Source organism: Erinaceus europaeus, chromosome 6 (genome assembly GCF_950295315.1).
Source record: "Erinaceus europaeus chromosome 6, mEriEur2.1, whole genome shotgun sequence".
NCBI classification, from domain to species: domain Eukaryota; kingdom Metazoa; phylum Chordata; class Mammalia; order Eulipotyphla; family Erinaceidae; genus Erinaceus; species Erinaceus europaeus.
Window position 1 is genome coordinate 62,667,947 of NC_080167.1, and position 19,449 is coordinate 62,687,395.

Genomic DNA, 19,449 nt, shown 5'->3' on the forward strand with positions numbered 1-19,449 from the left:
AAGAGGTCTACAGAGTCCCTTCTGTGACTGCAAATTATATCCTGGAGGCTGGAGAATGGCTGAGATAAAATAAGTTAGATTTGAACTCTCCCTTTCTCACTGTTCCTTCACCAAGGCTTCCTGCTCCTCATCTTCCTTCTATCTACTCCCTTCTTTTAAATTTGAACTGGAACTATGTCCAATAAATAAATACTCTTTTTTTCTTTTTTTCACTGCCACCAGGGTTATCACTGGACCTCAGTACCAGCACTAGAATTCACTGCTCCCAACAGCCATTTTTTCCTCTTTCCTTCTTTCTTTTTCCCCTTCCTTCCTTTTTTTTTTTTTAATATTTTATTTATTTATTCCCTTTTGTTGCCCTTTCTTTTTCTATTATACTTGATAGTACAGAAAGAAATTGAGAGGAAAGGGGAGATACAGAGGAAGAGAGAAAGGTAAGACACCTGCAGGACTGTTTCACTATTTGAGTGGGCTGGGCAGCATTATGGTTACAGGGGAGAAAAAAAAAAAAACTTTGCTGCCTGAGACTTTTGAGGCCCAGGTTCAATTCTCAGTACTACCCAGAGCTAAATAGTACTCTGGGGGGAGGGATTTTTTTTTTTTTTTTAATTTTGACAAAAGTTGGTGGAAGAGAACTGAGGGGGGGGGCAAGTCAAGGGGAATTTTAAGCTGTGCTTTTAATACAACTTTATTTTCATTTGTATAAGAATATACTGTTGGGAGTCAGGCGGTAGCGCAGCGGGTTAGTTAAGCGCAGGTGGCACAAAGGGCAAGGACCGGCATAAGGATCCTGGTTCGAGCCCCCGGCTCCCCACCTGCAGGGGAATCAATTCACAGGCGGTGAAGCAGGTCTGCAGGTGTCTGTCTTTCCCCTTCTGTCTTCCCTTCCTCTCTCCATTTTTCTCTGTCCTACCCAACAATAATAGTAATAACTACAACAATAAAACAAGGGCAACAAAAGGGAATAAATAAATTTTATAAAGGGAGTGCTTTATTTTTTTCTTTCCAAAGGCAAAATTTCTATATCTGACAAAACTAAAATTTAAAACTTGCCAAAATAACTTTTGCTTCCATACAGAACATTCCCTCATTTAAATGTAAGTACTGAGGCTATAAATAAAATGTCCTTATTTTATATAAAATATAAAGATACATATAAAATAGGCATGACAATACATCACAGGAAAGTTTTCAGAGAGATTTTCAATTATTTTTTGAATACTTGTAACATTTCCCTCTGTCTCAAATGCTCCTTTTCCTAGAGAAGAAAAATAAGTAGTTACAGACTATGATAATGATTCCAGGCTCTAGAGATTTTAGGTAATTTACCACCACTTACTACCATCACCTTTAGACTAACCTCCCTCCAACCTCTTAAATTAAGATTTTAAGTAATTTACCATCACTTGCTACCATCACCTCTAGAACTAACCTCCCTTGAACCTCTCAAATTCAATCGGTCGTCAAACTTCCTTCCATCTCTGCTCTAATCAGGAGTAGAGTATGTTGTTTGCTTACTGAGACCAATACATTTGGAGTACACTCCTAAATTTGCTCAAGGTGTTTACGTGTTTCAAAATGCAACCGGTAATTTTTAAATTTTATTTGTGGTTCACATTCTATTTCTATTAGACAGTGTTCAACTATTCTGTGATAACTTCTATATGTTGACCTTCAATTCTGACTCTTCCCTGAGTTCCATAATGTCTCCCCTGGCCTGTCTGTTTGGTTATCTAATACTTAACCATGTCTACAACAGGACTCTTGTATAAAAATTTTAAAAAATTAAAAACTCGGGGCAGGGGAGACAGCATAATGGTTATGCAAACAGACTCTCATGCCTGAGGCTCCTAAGTCCCAGGTTCAATCCCCCGCACCACCATAAGTCTGAGCTGAGCAGTGCTCTGGTGTTTCTCTCTGCATCTCTCTCAAAAATAAAAAAATTAAAAAAAAAAATTTTTTAAGTAATAAAAATGAATAAATAACTCATTTTTATCAACCCACAATAATTCTGTCTGGTTCTGCTTTCAGAATATCCAACTTCAGGGGCCAGGAGTGGCGCACCTGCCTAAGCACACACACAACTGTGCGCAAGGACCCATGTTCAAGCCCCTGGTCCCCACCTGCAGAGGAAAGCTTCACAAGTGGTGAAGCAGAGCTGCAGATATCTCTGTCTCTTTCTCTATCTTCCACTCCCCTCTCAATTTCTCTGTCTCTATCCAATAATAAATACATAAAAAGATTAGAAACAGAATATTCGGGAGTCGGCGGTAGCGCAGTGAGCTAAGCACAGGTGGCGCAAAGCACAAGGACCGGCATAAGGATCCCTGTTCAAACCCCAGCTCCCCACCTGCAGGGGATTCGCTTCACAGGCGGTGAAGCAGGTCTGCAGGTGTCTATCTTTCTCTCCTCCTCTCTGTCTTCCCCTCCTCTCTCCATTTCTCTCTGTCCTATCCAACAACGACAACAACAACAATAACTACAACAATAAAACAACAAGGGCAACAAAAGGGAATAAATAAATAAAATAAATATTTAAAAAAATTATTTAAAAACAGAATATTCAACTTCCTGGCCCAGGAGGTAGCACAGTGGACTCTCCAGTTAAGTCCTGAGTTCAAATCCTGGTATCTCCTGACAGAATGATGTTCTGCTCCTCTCTTTATCTCGTAAGTAAATCTTAAAAAGAGAAAAATAAAAACTGAATACCCATCCCCTCCCCTCCATTCCTCACCCCTTCCCCTGAAGCACAAGCAACTGCCACTTCCTTCCTGGACGACTACAACTGACATGTCCCTGCTGGCTGACTGCGCTCCGCTTCTCTTCAGTCTGTTTTCCACTCAGTAGCCTGAAATCTTTCTGAAAGGTCAATCAAGCACTGCGAACTGTGGATAAAGTCTAACCTCTTTTTAAGGCCCTACATAACCTGGTTCCTGACTATCTGCTCCGGCCTGTCTCCTACCATTCTCCCTCTCCCCACTTACCCTTGGGAGAGTTCACCCCTCTCTCCCCTCTTAGGGCCTGTGCAGTTAGTCCCGCTTTGCTTAGGACTTCCAGTGGAAACTGCTCTATCTGCCTTCCAGGTCTCAGCCCAAATGTCCCCTATACAAAGTACTCCCCTAACGCCTCTGGCTAGAGAAATTCTCCCTCCTAACCTCGCTCTCTGCATCCTACATCTCTCCGTTCATTTTTCTAAATGGGAGCAGGAGCAGTTCAGCATGCGGGGTGCCTGCCATGGCATACGAGTGACCCAGGTTGGAGTCCCTGTGTACTGGGGGGCCTGGGAGAGACTCAGTGCTGTGAGCCTCTCCTTCTGTTTGTCTCTCTCTTTCCTCTTTTTTTTTTTAGGAATTTATTTATTTATTGAGAGTTGGGCAGTAGCGCAGCAGATTAAGCACATGTGGTGTGAAGCACAAGGACCAGCTTAAGGATCCTGGTTTGAGCCCCCAGCTCCCCGCCTGCAGGGGAGTCAGTTCACAGGCGGTGAAGCAGGTCTGCAGGTGTCTGTCTCCCCCCCCCCCCGTTTTTCCCTCCTCTCTCTATTTCTCTCTGTCCTATCCAACAACAATGACATCAAATAACAATAATAACCACAACAACAATAAAAAAGGGCAACAAAAGGGATAATAAGTAAACATAAATAATTATTTTAAAGAATTTTTTTTATTTTTTTTTTAATAATTTATTTCTTTATTGGGGAATTAATGTTTTACATTCAACAGTAAATACAATAGTTTGTACATGCATAACATTCCCCAGATTCCCATTTAACAATACAACCCCCACTATGTCATTCATCATCTTTCATGGACCTGTATTCTCCCCACCCACCCACCCACCCCAGAGTCTTTTACTTTGGTATAATACTCCAATTTCATTTCAGGTTCGACTTGTGTTTTATTTTAAAGAATTTATTAGGGAGTCGGGTGGTAGCGCAGCAGGTTAAGCACACGTGGTGCAAAGCGCAAGAACCAGCCTATGGATCCCGGTTCGAGCCCCCCAGCTCCCCACCTGCAGGGGGTTGCTTCACAGGCGGTGAAGCAGGTCTGCAGGTATCTATCTTTCTCTCCCCTCTGTCTTCCCCTCCTTTCTCCATTTCTCTCTATCCTATCAAACAACGATGACATCAATAACTACAACAATTTAAAAAATAAAAAATAAGTAAACTAAAAAAAAAAAGAATTTACTTATTTATTCATGAGAAAGACAGAAAGAAAGAAGAACCAGGCATCACTCTGGCACATGTGCTGCTGGGGATTAAACTTGGGACCTCATGGTTGACAATCCAATGCTTTATCCATTGTGCCACCTCCCAGACCACTCTCCTCTCAATCAGACTGACGTTGACTGAGAGTTCTGAGATCATGCACGTGCAAGGCCCAAGCCACACAAATAAAAGAGCTTTCTAAATAACCTCTTTCCTCACTTTTTTTAAAATATTTATTTAATTGCTTTGATAGGACAAAGAGAAACTGAGAGGGGAAAGGAGACACAGAGGGAGGGAAACACCTGCAACACTGCTTCACCACCTGTGAAGCTTCCCCTCCCTGCAGGTGGGGATTGGGGGCCTGAACACAGGTGTGCACTGCCCAGCACCACCACCACCCCCCCCCAGAATGAAAACTTCCAATGGGTAGGGACTCTGCCCTACTACTGTTATCTCTGGGACCTACAATATTACACGGTATATAGTAGGTACTCAAAGGATTTTTAATAAATGAAGAATGAATGAAGGGGCTGGGCGGTGGCATACCTGGTAAAGTGCACATGGTATAATATACAATGACCTGGGCTCAAGCCCTTGGTCCCCACCTACAGGGAGGAAGCTTAAGAAGTAGTGAAGCAGGGCTGCAGGTGTCTCTCTGTCTCTCCCTCTCTCTTTCCCCCACTCCTCAATTTGTCTCTATATAATATTAAAAAATGAATGAATGAATGAATGAATGAATGGATGGATGAATAGGGGCTGGATGGTACCACATCTAGTAGAGCACATACCTAGTGCACATGGACTCAGGTGTAAGGCCCCAGGCCCTACCCACAGGAGGGAAGTTTCACAAATGAACCAAGGCTGCAAATGTGTCTCTCTCCCTCCTTATCTTCCCTTTACCTCTCAATTTCTCTGTCTCTATCCTAAATAAAATATTTTTAAGTGAGTGAATGGAGGGGGGAGAAAGAAGAGGGAAGAACCGACCAAGGAAATGGTTCAACTGATCGAACTTTGAGGTACTCGCTTCAATCCCTAGCACTGCACATACAAGAGGGAAGAACCGACCAAGGAAATGGTTCAACTGATCGAACTTTGAGGTACTCGCTTCAATCCCCAGCACTGCACATACCAGAGTGTTCTGCCTTCTTTCACTCCCCCATCTCATGGTAGCTCTCTCCTATATGCAATCAATAAAATCAAATCTTTTTTAAAAAATGAATACAGGGACTGGTGCAGTGGCACACCTGGCTGAGTGCATGTTACAGTGCACAAGGACCTAGGTTCGAGCCCCTGGTCCCCACCTGCAGGGGGAAAGCTGTGCAAGTGGTGAAGCAGTGCTGCAGGTGTCTCTCTGTCTCTCCCTCTCGATCTCCCCACCCTCTCAATTTCTGACTGTCTCTATCCAACAAATAAATAACATTTTTTAAATAAAAAATGAACACAGTAACTTTCATTGAAGAATGGACTTGATGAATGAGTAACAGACCAAGAGGAATGAATTTTCTCGTCAGATGAACATTTGCAAAGGCAGAAAATAAAATTCCAAAAGCTGAAAAGACTGGTGAGATGAGCACAATGGAATGAATGCAGCCAGACTAGAAATGCAGCTAAGACTAAGCCGAGTGAGGCCTCTTAGGCCTCCATAGAAGAGCGCTTGTTTATGGGGAATCACTGAAGGATTCTGAAGCACAGTCATGATACCATGGGACTTCTCTACCTGGAGCCCACCTGAGCTATATCCAAGTACAAACACAGGTAAGTGTATATATATATTCACAAAATGATGAGCCACTCCTAGGTACATATGCAAAAGAACACAGAGGAAGCTCTTGAAACGAATACCATGCACGAATGGCATGGCAGTTCTAGTCACAAGAGACGAAAAATAGAAACACCACGAATGGCATGGCAGTGCTAGTCACGAGAGACGAAAAATACAAACACCACGTATCTACCAACAAGACTGGAGGATAGTAGCAAGAAAGTCACCCGGTGACTGCCGAGCCCCAACAGTCCCCTGGTTCAAACCCCAGCAGCACATAGGGGGTGCTATGGCCCAGAGGCAGTTCTTGTTCCATGATGTCTCTCCCTCTCTCTCTGAATGAAACACTAAGAGCAGTGAAATCACACATGCAGGGGTCCTAGTTCCCCCACTAGCCCCCAAACATGCACATATGTGGGGGCCAGGTGGTAGCACAGCGGGTTAAACACACATGGCGCAAAGTGCAAGGACCAGTGTAAATTGCAGTTTGAACCTCCACCTCCCCACCTGCATGGGGGGTGTGAAGCGGGTCTGCAGGTGTCTAACTTTCCCTCCCCCTCCTCTCAATTTCTCTCTAACAACAATGACAGCAAAAACAATAACAACAATAAACAACAAGGGCAACAAAAGGAAAAAAATAGCCTCCAGGAACAGTGGATTCCTAGTGCAGGCACTGAGCCCCAGCAATAACCTTGGAGAAAAAAAAAATGCACATATCTACGAACAGGTGAGCAGATAAACAAAATGTATATACATACAGAAGAATACGACTCAGTCATATGGGAAACTGGGGAATGTTATGCATGTATAAACTACTGTATTTACTGTTGAATGTAAAACATTAATTCCCCAATAAAGAAATAAAAAAAATTCAAAAAAAAAAAAGAATACAACTCAGTCATAAAAAGAAATGAAGTGGGAGTCAGGTGGTAGAGCATCGGGTTAAGCACACATGGCGCAAAGCACAAGGACCAACGAACGGAAGGATCCCGGTTGGGACTCCCACCTGCAGGGGAATCGCTTCACCAGCGGTGAAGCAAGTCTGCAGGTGTCTCTCTTTCTCTCCTCTCTCTGTCTTCCCCTCCTCTCTCCATTTCTCTCTGTCCTATCCAACAACGATGACATCAATAACAGCAATAATAACTACAACAATAAAAAAACAACAAGGGCAACAAAAGGGAATAAAATATAAAAAAAGATTTTAAAAAAAAGAAGTACTGTACTAATTCATGTTTCAGAGTGACTGAGCCCTCAGAGCACATACTCAATATAAGTGAAAGCAAGCAGGCATTAGCGCCCAAATATTGTACAACTCCGTCCAGATGTAGCATAAAACAGGCAAATTCTGTAATTCATACTTGTGGGGGTAGAGACGGACTGTTTCATAGAAGGGGGCTTTATCCATGGGGTGATGGAAACGTTTTGGGATTATAACAAGGTGGGGGGCACTGCTCTGGCCACATGCAGTGCCAGTGGTCACACCCAGGCCTCATACATGCAAAACTTTACAGCACTTTTCTGACAACCCAGTAACATCTTTAGCTTACTGTTCATAGCAATGTCATTTTCATGGGTGCTGTGGAATCACAATCTACTTGATTCCCCTATGCTTGATTCAACTTCTTATCCTAATATAAGCACTCTTCCACCTCGCATAATATTTCTCTATCTGCTAACTCATAAATTTATATTTAATTTCTATGATATAATTTCACCAGGGACAAACAGGGATGTTTCAAATAGCCATAGATCAGGCTCCCATTGTCCAAATACCTTAACTCTACAACAAGGAGCTAATATTAGCATTCCTTAGCTATCAGAACCAACTGGAGAAGAGAACAGAGGAGGAATTAGAAGTATCTTTACCCTACAAGATTATTCCAACAATCTTCTAAAAAAAAACAAGCTGAAGTACAAACATGCTAAAACTCAGGTTCTAAACTGACCAGGACTAGACCAAAGTACTAAGTGGAAAACTCTCATGAGAATTAGTTACTGAAGGGGGAAAGAAAAAAAAAAAAAAAAAAAGAGTATGTGTTTGTAGAAACTCCCAATGGCAATATTGTCCTAAAAAATATTCACTATTTGTGGTCCGGGAGGTGGTGCAGTGGGTAAACCATTGGATTCTCAACCATGAGGTCCTGAGTTCAATCCCCAGCAGCACATGTACCAGAGTGATGTCTGGTTATTTCTCTCCTCCTATCTTTCTCATGAATAAATAAATTCTAAAAAAATTTTTAAAAAAGAAAGAAAGAGGGAAGTCGGAGGTAGTGCAGCGGGTTAAGCACACGTGGCGCGAAGCTCAAGGACCCGCCTAAGGATCCTGGTTCGAGCCCCCGGCTCCCCACCTGCAAGGGAGTCGCTTCACAGGCATCTATCTTTCTCTCCCCCTCTCTGTCTTCCCCTCCTCTCTCCATTTCTCTCTGTCCCATCCAACAACAATGACATCAATAACAACAACAATAAAACAACAAGAACAACAAAAAGGAATAAATAAATAAATAATAATTTTTTTAAAAGAAAGAAGAATATTCATTATTTTCTTGAGAGTGTTATTGGATATGAACTGGGCCATCTTTATGAATGAACTTTCTTTTTTATAAATTTATTAATGATCTTTCTTATCAATTTATTAATGAGAGAGAAGACCAGTGCACCACTCTGGCACGAGCTGCGAGGGATCCAATTCAGGACCTTACGCTTAAGAGAACACACTACAATATCATGCATGAGGGCCTATGTTGGAGCCCTGCGTCCCATGGGAGCCACTGCAGAGGGAAGCTTCTCAAGTGACTAAGCAATGCTGCGGTCTCTTCTCCCTCTACATCCTCTGCCTTTCATTCTATCTAGGAAAAAATGACTGCTGGGAGTTATAGACTGAGCCCCAGTGATAAAACTAGGGGCAAAAACAAAACAAGGGGGGTCGGGCGGTGGCGCAGCGGGTTAAGCACAGGTGGCACAAAGCGCAAGGACCAATGTAAGGATCCCGGTTCGAACCCCGGCTCCCCACCTGCAGGGGAGTCGCTTCACAGGCGGTGAAGCAGGTCTGCTGGTGTCTATCTTTCTCTCCCTCCCCGTCTTCCCCTCCTCTCTCCATTTCTCTCTGTCCTATCCAACAACAACGACACAAATAACAACAGCAATAAAACAAGGGCAACAAAAAGGGAATAAATAAATAAATAAATAAATAAATAAAAAGTGTTAACATAATTTAATATTTTTGGTCTTTTATTTATTAATTGAACATAGTTGGTATGATCTGTAACTATTATTTTTAAAGGTTTTTTTAATCTTCATTTATTGGGTAGAGACAGCCAGAAATTGAGAGGGAAGGGGGTGAGAGAGAGACAGAGAGACACCTGCAGCCCTGCTTCACCACTTGCAAAGCTTTTCCCCTGCAGGTGGGGACTAGGGGCTCAAACCTGGGTCCTTGTACATTGTAATGTGTGCTCTCAACCAGGTGCGCCACCACCCGACTCATTGTAATTTAATAATTAAAATTATCAGGATCCAAAGAACTAACAGAATGCTCAGGAAGGGACTCAACTGAACTGCAGTCAAAAAAAATAAAATTTGTTCACTGGATACCTAATACTTAAGCTTTGGACTGCCCTTTCAAATTGCAGAAAACAGCAAAATGAAAATTCAATTTGCAGAATAACAAAATACCCAGGCAGTGACTTAACTCACAAAACACAAACGACCACATATTTTCCCTGACAGGAAGTATGCTTATGTGGGGTGTTTGATTACCGCTTAACGTGGTTCACAGAAGGCATATGGAAAGATCTTAAAAGACACCCAAGTGGTTATTTCTGGTGTCATTTATTCTCTATTCGCACTACAAAGTTCACAAAGTCAGTGACCATGCCAACTTCCACAAAATCTTTGTCATCCCTGCCTGTGTGAGACTCCCCAGAAAAGCAGCCAGTAGCCTGCATCATGCAAATCAAAGTTTAAAGGTCACTGAGATAAACGTCTCTGTGTGAGAATGTCCTCTGGTTTACCCCAAAGAACAGAATCCTTCATTGGTGTCAAGCTAAAGGCCACCAAAAAAAAAAGTCCTTGGAGCACATGGACAGCAGCTCTTGGTACCATGGCATCAGCATGTTTAAAAGAGTACACATCACTGTCAACCATTAACCGCCGCCCCCAATAAAGTGGTTAGAATAATAATAATTAAAGACTGAGGAGATAGCATGGTGGTGATTCATTGCCTGGGAGTCGGCAGTAGCGCAGCCGGTTAAGCGCACATGGTGCAAAGCGCGAGGCCTGGCATAAGGATCCCAGTTTGAGCCCCGGGCTCCCCATTTGCAGAGCAGTCGCTTCACAAGTGGCGAAGCAGGTCTGCAGGTGTCTATCTTTCTCTCCTCCTCTCTCCATTTCTCTCTGTCCTATCTATCAACAACGACATCAACAACAACTACAGCAACAATATAAAACAACAAGGGCAACAAAGAGGGAAAAAAACATAAGTAAAAAAATAAAAAATAATAAAAAAAGATTCATTGCCTGATGCTCCAAGGTCAAAGGCTCAATCCCCTGCACCACCATAAGCCAGAGCTGAGCAGTGTTCTGGCCGTTCTCTCTGTATCTATCTCTATTTCTCTCTCTCACAATTAAAATAATAAAACAAAGGAGTACATGTGAGCCTGGGAGGCAGCACAGTATCTAGACTGCTAGACTTGAGGTCCTGAGTTGGATCCCTGCCATCACACGTGCCAGAGTGATGCTCTGGTTCTCTAGCAGACATAACCAAACCTTTATTATTATTATTATTATTTATTTATTCACTTTTGTTGCCCTTGTTTTATTGTTGTAGTTATTACTGTTGTTGTTATTGATGTCGTTGTTGAATAGGACAGAGAGAAATGGAGAGAGGAGGGGGAGAGAAAGATAGACACCTGCAGACCTGCTTCACCGCTTATGAAGCAACTCCCCCAGCAGGTAGAGAGCCGGGGGCTCAAACCGGGATCCTTACGCCGGTCCTTGCACTTTGCACCACTTGTGCTTAACCCCCTGCGCTACCGCCCGACTCCCATAACTAAACCTTTTATATGTAATAATAATAATAATAATAATACTGAAAAAGAGAGACTACCAGGCCAGGTGGTAGTCTGCACAGTAGAATGCACACATTACCATACCTGAGGACCTGGGTTCAAGCCCCCAGTCCCCACCTGCAGGGGTAGCTACTCAAACAGTCATGCAGGTCTCTCCACCACCACCCCCCTCCCTTCAAAGTTCTGTAAAAAGTGAGAGGGAGAGAGTTAGGGGAAGAGAGAGACAGCAAGAGAGAGAGAAGGGGGGAGGAAGAAAGAGGAAGAGGAAGGGAGGGAGGGAGAGAGGGAGGAAGGAAGAATGGAAAGATGGAAGGACAGAAGCTAGGAGCCAGCCACCAGGAGCAGAGGAGTCATCCTGGAAGCACCAAGTCACAGTGGTACCCCTGGTGGCAATTAAGAAAGAAATCACTTGGGAGTCGGGCGGTAGCACAGCGGGTTAAGCGCAGGTGGCGCTAAGCACAAGGACCAGCGGAAGGATCCCGGTTCGAGCCCCCGGCTCCTCACCTGCAGGGGAGTCACTTCACAGGCGGTGAAGCAGGTCTGCAGGTGTCTGTCTTTCTCTCCCCCTCTCTGTCTTCACCTCCTCTCTCCATTTCTCTCTGTCCTATACAACAACGATGACATCAATAATAACTACAACAACAAAACAACAAGGGCAACAAAAGGAATAAATAAATAAATAAATAAATTTAAAAAAAAATAAAATTAAATTAAATTAAAAAAAAAAAAAAAAAAGAAAGAAAGAAATCACACCAGGGCTGGAGACCGACGCAGTACCAACCACCAGAGCTGCATGCCTGAGGTTCAAGGCCCAGGTCCCACCTGCAGAGGGGATGCTTCACAAGTGGTGAAACAGGTCTGAACGGTATCTTTTATATATTTGAAATATACAAAATAAATACCTTTAAAATTAAGGAAAAAATTAAGAGCCAGGCTGTGGCACAGCTTGTTCACTGCACATGTTACAATGAGCAAAGGCTCATATCAAGCCCCCAATCTTCACCTGCAGGGAAGAAGCTTCTGGAATAATGAAGCAACACTGCAGGTGTGTCTCTCTCTCCTTCTCTTTCTCCCCATCTCCTCCTCCCCTCACCATTTTTGTCTCTATCAAATAAATAAAACTTTTTAAGGTTAAAACTTTTTTAAATAAATGAAAGGTATATATTTTTTAAATGGGACTAGATAAGAAATAACAATGGCATAGAGCTATTACCAATAAAGTTTAAATGTGTTTCAAATTTGTGGGGTGCTGAGAAGAGGGGGAAAAGGGCAGCATAGAGGGGGAGGCCTTACAGCACCCAACTATCTGAAAGAGAAATCATCAACAGACGGGTCAAAACATGTTTGCATTTGCCAACACACAGCAGTTACCACACCACTCACCACATATTTGTCAGATTTCCCAACTTGAGAAAGAAACAAAAAAAAAAAGACACATCTTTATGATGTAGTCATACTCTGACTTTCTCGAATGAGGGCAATTAACTTCCTGTGTTTGCTTCCCACTCCGTGTGTGTGTGTGTGTGTGTGTGTGTGTGTGTGTGTGTGTACACATCCTCTCTGACTTATAAAAATCTTTTTCTACTTATCAGGTAAACAGAGAGAGCTGAGAGAGCTGAGAGAGAGAGAGAGAGAGAGAGAGAGAGAAAGAGGAGTGGAGTTAGAGTACCACTCTGGCACAGGGATGGCAAGGCCCCAAATAGGAACCCCAGAATTTCAGTCCTGCGCCTCTACCACTCGAGCTATCTCTTTTGCCTCGACTTGCAATATCTATAAAACCTTCTGCGAATTCAGCTCAAGTTGAATAAAAACTGAAAAACCTATAACCCAGAAGATCACTTTTCAATCTGGAAATTATAGCCACATTCCTACTACTTTTTAGAACAGCTCTGAAGAGTCGGTAGCGCAGCGGGTTAAGCGCAGGTGGCGCAAAGCGCAAGGACAGGGGTAAAGATCCGGGTTCGAACCCCGGCTCCCCACCTGCAGGAGAGTCACTTCACAGGCAGTGAAGCAGGTCTGCAGGTGTCTGTCTTTCTCTACCCCTCTCTGTCTTCCCCTCCTCTCTCCATTTCTCTCTGTCCTATCCAACAACAAGGACATCAAGAACAACAATAATAATAACTACAACAATAAAACAAGGGCAACAAAAGGGAATAAATACTAAAAAGAAAAAAATATTTAAAAAAAGAAAGAACGGGTTTGAAAAGCTAATTATAAAGTTTGCAAAAAGTAAAATTAGAAATACAGTAGGTGTGGCCAGCATTCAACAAGTTTATGAATAGAATTCCTAAACTAAAGCTGGGAGGGGAGGGTTGAGATAAATTCCTAGTAGTGGTACTGAAGAGAAAACGTTACTCAGATGAAATTTTAGAAATATTCTGAAAACAATATTTCCTTCTAAAGAAAAAAATTTTTTTTTGAAAAGCGTTTGCCGACACAGACACTACTGGTTTGCTCCTTAATAAGATAAGCACATGGGAGGCGTTCCTATAAATAATTTCTGATTTGCAATAAACCCCAACCTTTCCGAGCACTTTTCGGACATGCCTTAGCACCCACAAGCCAATTTCTGGAGCCCTCATGTCGAGGCTGAGGCCTCCTGATGGGTTTCCCCTGCAAACTGCTGGTTTTTGCAGTTACATCTCAACACAACCAAACCGCTGCCGCCACCGACCAAATTCACTTTCCACCATTAAAATCAAAGCAGAGAAACGAGCATCTGTCACAGGTGAGAGAGGCCCCTAAGGTGAGCGAGAACCTCCTCCGTGCAATCCGGCAGGACCAGGCGTGGCACGGGTGTCCGGGATGTGTTTCCATGCAGATCCCAGACAAATTAATTACTGGGGTCGGATAGGGGGGGATACAGACACACGGACCTCAGAACGCCCGGCGATGACAAGCATTCATTCCATTGCCAGCGGACTTGATTCCAAAAAAAAAAAAAGAAAAAGAACAACTTTGGAGAGAGGGGGCTAAGAGTTCATTTTCGACACCCCCCACCCCAAGTCGTGCGGAATCCTCAGTCCTCCGACAGCCACCGCCACCCTCCACCTCTACCCTGGGACGTGTTGGAGAGGTGAGGCTGGGGGCACAGCACCCCGACCCGACAGCGGACAGACAGACAGACAGCCGGATCTGCAATCCTCCCGCGGTGGAGATGAACTTCTCTCCTCTCTGCCGGGTCCTCGCCCCCGGCGCTGCCCCCACCCCGGGCTCGCCCGCCCGCTTCCTCCTCTCTCCTCTTTGGAAAGGTCTATGCAATGTGACTCATGACACAAAATAATAATAATAATAATAATAATAAAGGGAAAAAATTAAGATATAAATAAATAGATAGATAAATGGGAGACACACCCTCTGGGTCGCACTGACATAATCGCCCCCACCCCAGCCCCCGAGAGAGACCGAGACGCGCACTGGCTTTTCCTCTCCCTTAACGCCTGCTCCTCCCTGCGCCTCGTCCCTGCCCTTTCCTCCTCCCCGGGTTCGAGGCATCCCCCTCCCACTCCACCCAGTCCCCAGCCCCCGGCCCGCCCGCGATCCCGCCGCCCGGGGAGGCCGCCCCGGGGCAGGGTGGGGTGGAGGGGAGAACCCCGAGCCTGCAGGGAGGCTCCGAGCCGCCCCGGGGCCCCGGTGGCCGCCGCCGCCACTTCCTGTATGGCAGCCGGACTCCGCGAGCCGGGCCGCGGGCTGGAGCTGCTCCCCGGCCACCCCGCCCAGTGGGCCGGTCCCCCCCGCGCGGCCGGCGCGGCCGAGGGTCCTCGTGCCCCCGCAGCCCGCCCGCGCCCGCCCGCGCCCGCCCGCGCCCTCACCTGGATGTAGTTGTTTTCACAGTAGTCCGCCACCCGCGTCAGGTTCTGGTAACTCTCGATCAGCGCCCTCTTGCCGGACGGGATCTCCTCCTCTAGTAACATCTGCAGCTCTGCCATTTTCCACCCCTCCGCATCGCTTCCTCTCGCGTTAAAGAGACAGAGGCAGCAGCCAGGTCCGCCGAGGAGATCGGAACCCCTCGCAGCCCGGATACGAAGCGCCTACCCGCCCGCCCGCCTGGTATTGTGGGACGGCACCTCCTCCTCTTCCTCCTCAGGGGCTCCGCCCCTTTACCCCCACCCACTGCGCGAACCGCCTCGGTCTCGTCCTCTCGCGAGCTTTTGCTACCGCTCCTTAATGACTCCCCAACACCACCACCGCCACCACGGGATTTCCTCCCCCCCCCCCCCCCCGACACACACACACACACAGACACACCCCTTTGCCCATAGTTTTCTGGGAAATGTAGTCCTCGGTGGGTTCTACTGTTCATCGAAAGCGCATGCGCCAAGTAGACAAAAAAAAAAAAACTGGGAGGAGCTAGGCAGAGAGCATTGGCCGAGAGTGGCAATTTGGATGGCGTTTCCTGAAAGCTCCGATAGATGGCGCCTCAGGGTGATACTTAGAGAACGAAACCGGTTTCCCCGTAAGGGAGTGAAACTTGGCTGAGAACTTGGTAGCTTACGAAATGTCAGTGAATCAGAGATAGCCGTAGTGATAAAGATTAAAAGGACTTTTTTTTATTTTTTAATTATCTTTATTTATTTATTGGATAGAGATAGCCAGAAATCGAGAGGGAAGAGAATGATAGAGAGGGAGAGAGACAGAGAGACACCTGCAACCCTGCTTCACCACTCATGAAGCTTTCCCCCTGCAGGTGGGGACTGGGGGCTTGAACCCGGGTCCTTGTGCATTGGAACATGTGCGCTCTACCTGGTGTGCCACCACCTCGCCCCTAAAAGGACTTCATAAATAAAAATGGAATTACCTTAGGATCCAACAATAGCACTCTTAAGGCTTTTATCCAAAGGACAAACTAATTCAAGGAACATATGCTGTACTTTATTCAGAGCTGCATTATTCACAATAGTCTAAATGCCCATCAACATATGACTACCTAAAGAAGTTATGGAATATATATTCCATGGATTGTTACTCTGCAATCACAAAAGATCATGCTGTGTCCTTTTGGGACAAAGTGGGTGGAACTGGAGTTTCAGTCATTTCTGGACTCTAGAGATCTGATACAAATGAGCTTGGGGGAAAAAAAGCAGAAGCAAGAAAACTGTTTCTAAGATTTATGAAAATTATGATGGTGTGTAAAGTGCAAGGCCCGGCGTTCGAGCCCCCGGCTTCCCAACTGCAGGGGAGGCGCTTCACAGGTGGTGAAGCAGGTCTGCAGGTGTCTATCTTTTTCTCCCCCTCTCTGTCTTCCCCTCCTCTCTCCATTTCTCTCTGTCCTTTCCAACAAAGACAACATCAATAACAACAATAATAACTATAACAACAATGAAAAACAAGGGCAACAAAAGGGAAAATAAATGAATAAATAAATATAAAAAAGGAAAAACTATGATGGTTATCTTTGGGAGGTAAGAGTGGGGATGCCGAACTTTGGTCGTGGGTGTGGTGTAAACTATACACCGGAATCTTACAATTCTGTAACCTACTATTATTCACAAAGACAAAATGCAGGGGGGAAAGAATTAAAAGGACTAGACTACGGAAATGGCTAATCTTTGTTTCTTTTATCTTTTTGAAGATAATGAGGCTCAGGCTTAATTTTCCAAACATTACATGCCTTAAATTCACTTAAAAAATTAGCACACATTTGGGACAGTACAGACATAGAACTTTGGTGGTGGGTATAATGTGGAACTACACCCTGTAATCTTACTATCTTGTTTTTTTTTTTAATATTGTTTAATGGATAGAGACAGAGAGAGATTCAGAGGGAAGGGAAGATAGAGAGGGAGAAAGGAAGAGAGAGACACCTGCAGCCCTGCTTCACCACTCGAGAAGCTTTCCCCCTGCAGGTGAGGAGCAGGGACTTGAACTTGGGTCTTTGCCCATTGTAATGATTGCACTTAACCAGGTGCGCCACCGCTTGGCTCTGTCTTAAAATCATGTACAATGGGAGTCGGGCAGTAGCGCAGCAGGTTAAGCGCAGGTGGTGCAAAGCGCAAAAACCGGCCTAAAGATCTCGATTCGAGCCCCTGGCTCCCCACTTGCAGGGGAGTCTTCACAAGCTGTGAAGCAGGTCTGCAGGCCTCTGTCTTTCTCTCCCCCTCTCTGTCTTCCCCTCCTCTCTCCATTTTTCTCTGTCCTATCCAACAACGACAACCATATCAACAACAACAACAACAATAATAACTACAACAAGGGCAAAAAAAGGGAATAGATAAATAAAATATTTTTTTATTTATTTATTTTTTATTTAAGAAAGGATTAATTAACAAAACCATAGGGTAGGAGGGATACAAATCCACACAATTCCCACCACCCAATCTCCATATCCCACCCCCTCCCCAGTAGCTTTCCCATTCTCTATCCCTCTGGGAGCATGGACCCAGGGTCATTGAGGGTTGCAGAAGGTAGAAGGTCTGGCTTCTGTAATTGCTTCCCCGCTGAACATGGGCGTTGACTGGTCGGTCCATACTCCCAGTCTGCCTCTCTCTTTCCCTAGTAGGGTGGATCTCTGGGGAAGCTGAGCTCCAGGACACATTGATGGGGTCTTCAGTCCAGGGAAGTCTGGCTGGCATCCTGATGACACCTGGAACCTGGTGGCTGAAAAGAGAGTTAACATACAAAGCCAAACAAATTGTTGAGCAATCATGGACCCAAAGCTTGGAATACTGGAGAGGAAGTGTTAGGGAGGGTACTCACTGCAAACTCTAGTGTACTTCTGCTTTCTTACTTTGGTGCCATACTCCAAACTCAGTCAATTTCTGCTTTGCGTTTCTACTTTTTTTTTTTTTTACATGCATAACATTCCCCAGATTCCCATTTAACAATACAACCCCCAATATTTCATTCATCATTTTTCATGGACCTGTATTCTCCCCACCACCCACCCACCCCAGAGTCTTTTACTTTGGTGTAATACTCCAATTCTATTTCAGGTTCGACTTGTGTTTTCTTTTCTAATCTTGTTTTTCAACTTCGGCCTGAGAGTGAGATCATCCCGTATTCATCCTTCTGTTTCTGACTTACTTCACTCAACATGATTTTTTCAAGGTCCATCCAAGATCGGCTGAAAACGGTGAAGTCACCATTTTTTACAGCTGAGTAGTATTCCATCGTGTATATATACCACAACTTGCTCAGCCACTCATCTGTTGTTGGACACCTGGGTTGCTTCCAGGTTTTGGCTATTACAAATTGTGCTGCCAAGAACATATGTGTACACAGATCTTTTTGGATCGATGTGCTAGGTTCCTTAGGATATATCCCCAGGAGGGGAATTGCAGGGTCATAGGGTAGGTCCATTTCTAGCCTTCTGAGAGTTCTCCAGACTGCTCTCCATAGAGGTTGGACCAATTGACATTCCCACCAGCAGTGTAGGAGGGTTCCTTTGACCCCACACCCTCTCCAGCATTTGCTGCTGTTACCTTTTCTGATGTGTGACATTCTCACAGGAGTGAAGTGATATCTCATTGTTGTCTTGATTTGCATTTCTCTGACAATCAGAGACTTGGAGCATTTTTTCATGTGTTTCTCGGCCTTTTGGATCTCTTCTGTGGTGAATATTCTGTCCAAGTCCTCCCCCCATTTTTGGATGGGGTTATTTGTTGTCTTCTTGTTGAGTCTGGTAAGCTCTTTATATATGTTGGTTATTAAACTCTTATCTGATGTATGGCATGTAAAGATCTTCTCCCATTCTGTGAGAGGCCTCTTGATTTGGGTAGTGGTTTCTTTTGCTGTGAAGAAGCTTTTTAATTTGATGTAGTCCCATAGGTTTATACTTGCCTTAGTCTTCCTTGTAATTGGATTCGTTTCATTGAAAATGTCTTTAACATTTATGCGGAAAAAAGTTCTGCCAATATTTTCCTCTAAGTATCTGATAGTTTGTGGTCTAACATCCAAGTCCTTGATCCACTTGGAATTTACTTTTGTATTTGGTGAAATACAGTGATTCAGTTTCATTCTTCTGCATGTTTCAACCCATTGTTTCCAACACCATTTGTTGAAGAGACTCTGCTTTCCCCATATAATAGTCTGGGCCCCGATAAATAAAATATTTTTACAACATTATTAATCACAAATAGAAATGGCTCAAGAAAAAAATTACACATTGGGACCAGGTGGTGGCGCACCTGGTTAAGCGCACACATTACAGTGCACAAGAACCTGGGTTCTAGCCTCTGGTTCCCACCTGTAGAGGCAAAGTTTCACAAGTGGTGAAGCAGGACTGCAGTTGTCCTTCTGTCTCTCTCCCTCTCTATATCCACTCCCCTCTCAATTTCTGTTTCTATACAATAATAAATTAATTTTTAAGTACACATTTATCATTACAAACACTGTTATTGAGCAACTTAACTATCTGAAGTAAAATTTGGGTAAGGGTACACTCATATATATATTTTTTTAATATTTATTTTATTTAT

General features: G+C 44.3%; 1 protein-coding gene across 15 annotated transcripts in view; it reads right to left on the reverse strand.

Annotated features, from left to right (window-relative positions):
* Window positions 1–15,113, reverse strand: part of ABI1 (abl interactor 1) — a 79,574-nt gene extending 64,461 nt beyond the window's left edge. For 6 of the 15 annotated variants that reach the window (XM_007526595.3, XM_007526547.3, XM_007526539.3 and 3 more), the window contains exon 1: window positions 14,845–15,098. In XM_007526595.3, coding sequence (XP_007526657.1) covers window positions 14,845–14,961 — 117 coding nt within the window. In that variant the 5' untranslated portion in view covers window positions 14,962–15,098. Of the gene's footprint in view, window positions 1–14,844 lie in introns of all 15 variants that reach the window. The other 9 variants (XM_007526533.2, XM_060192333.1, XM_060192332.1 and 6 more) reach the window with 5 other exon arrangements.
* Between the last annotated feature and the right edge of the window lie 4,336 nt (window positions 15,114–19,449).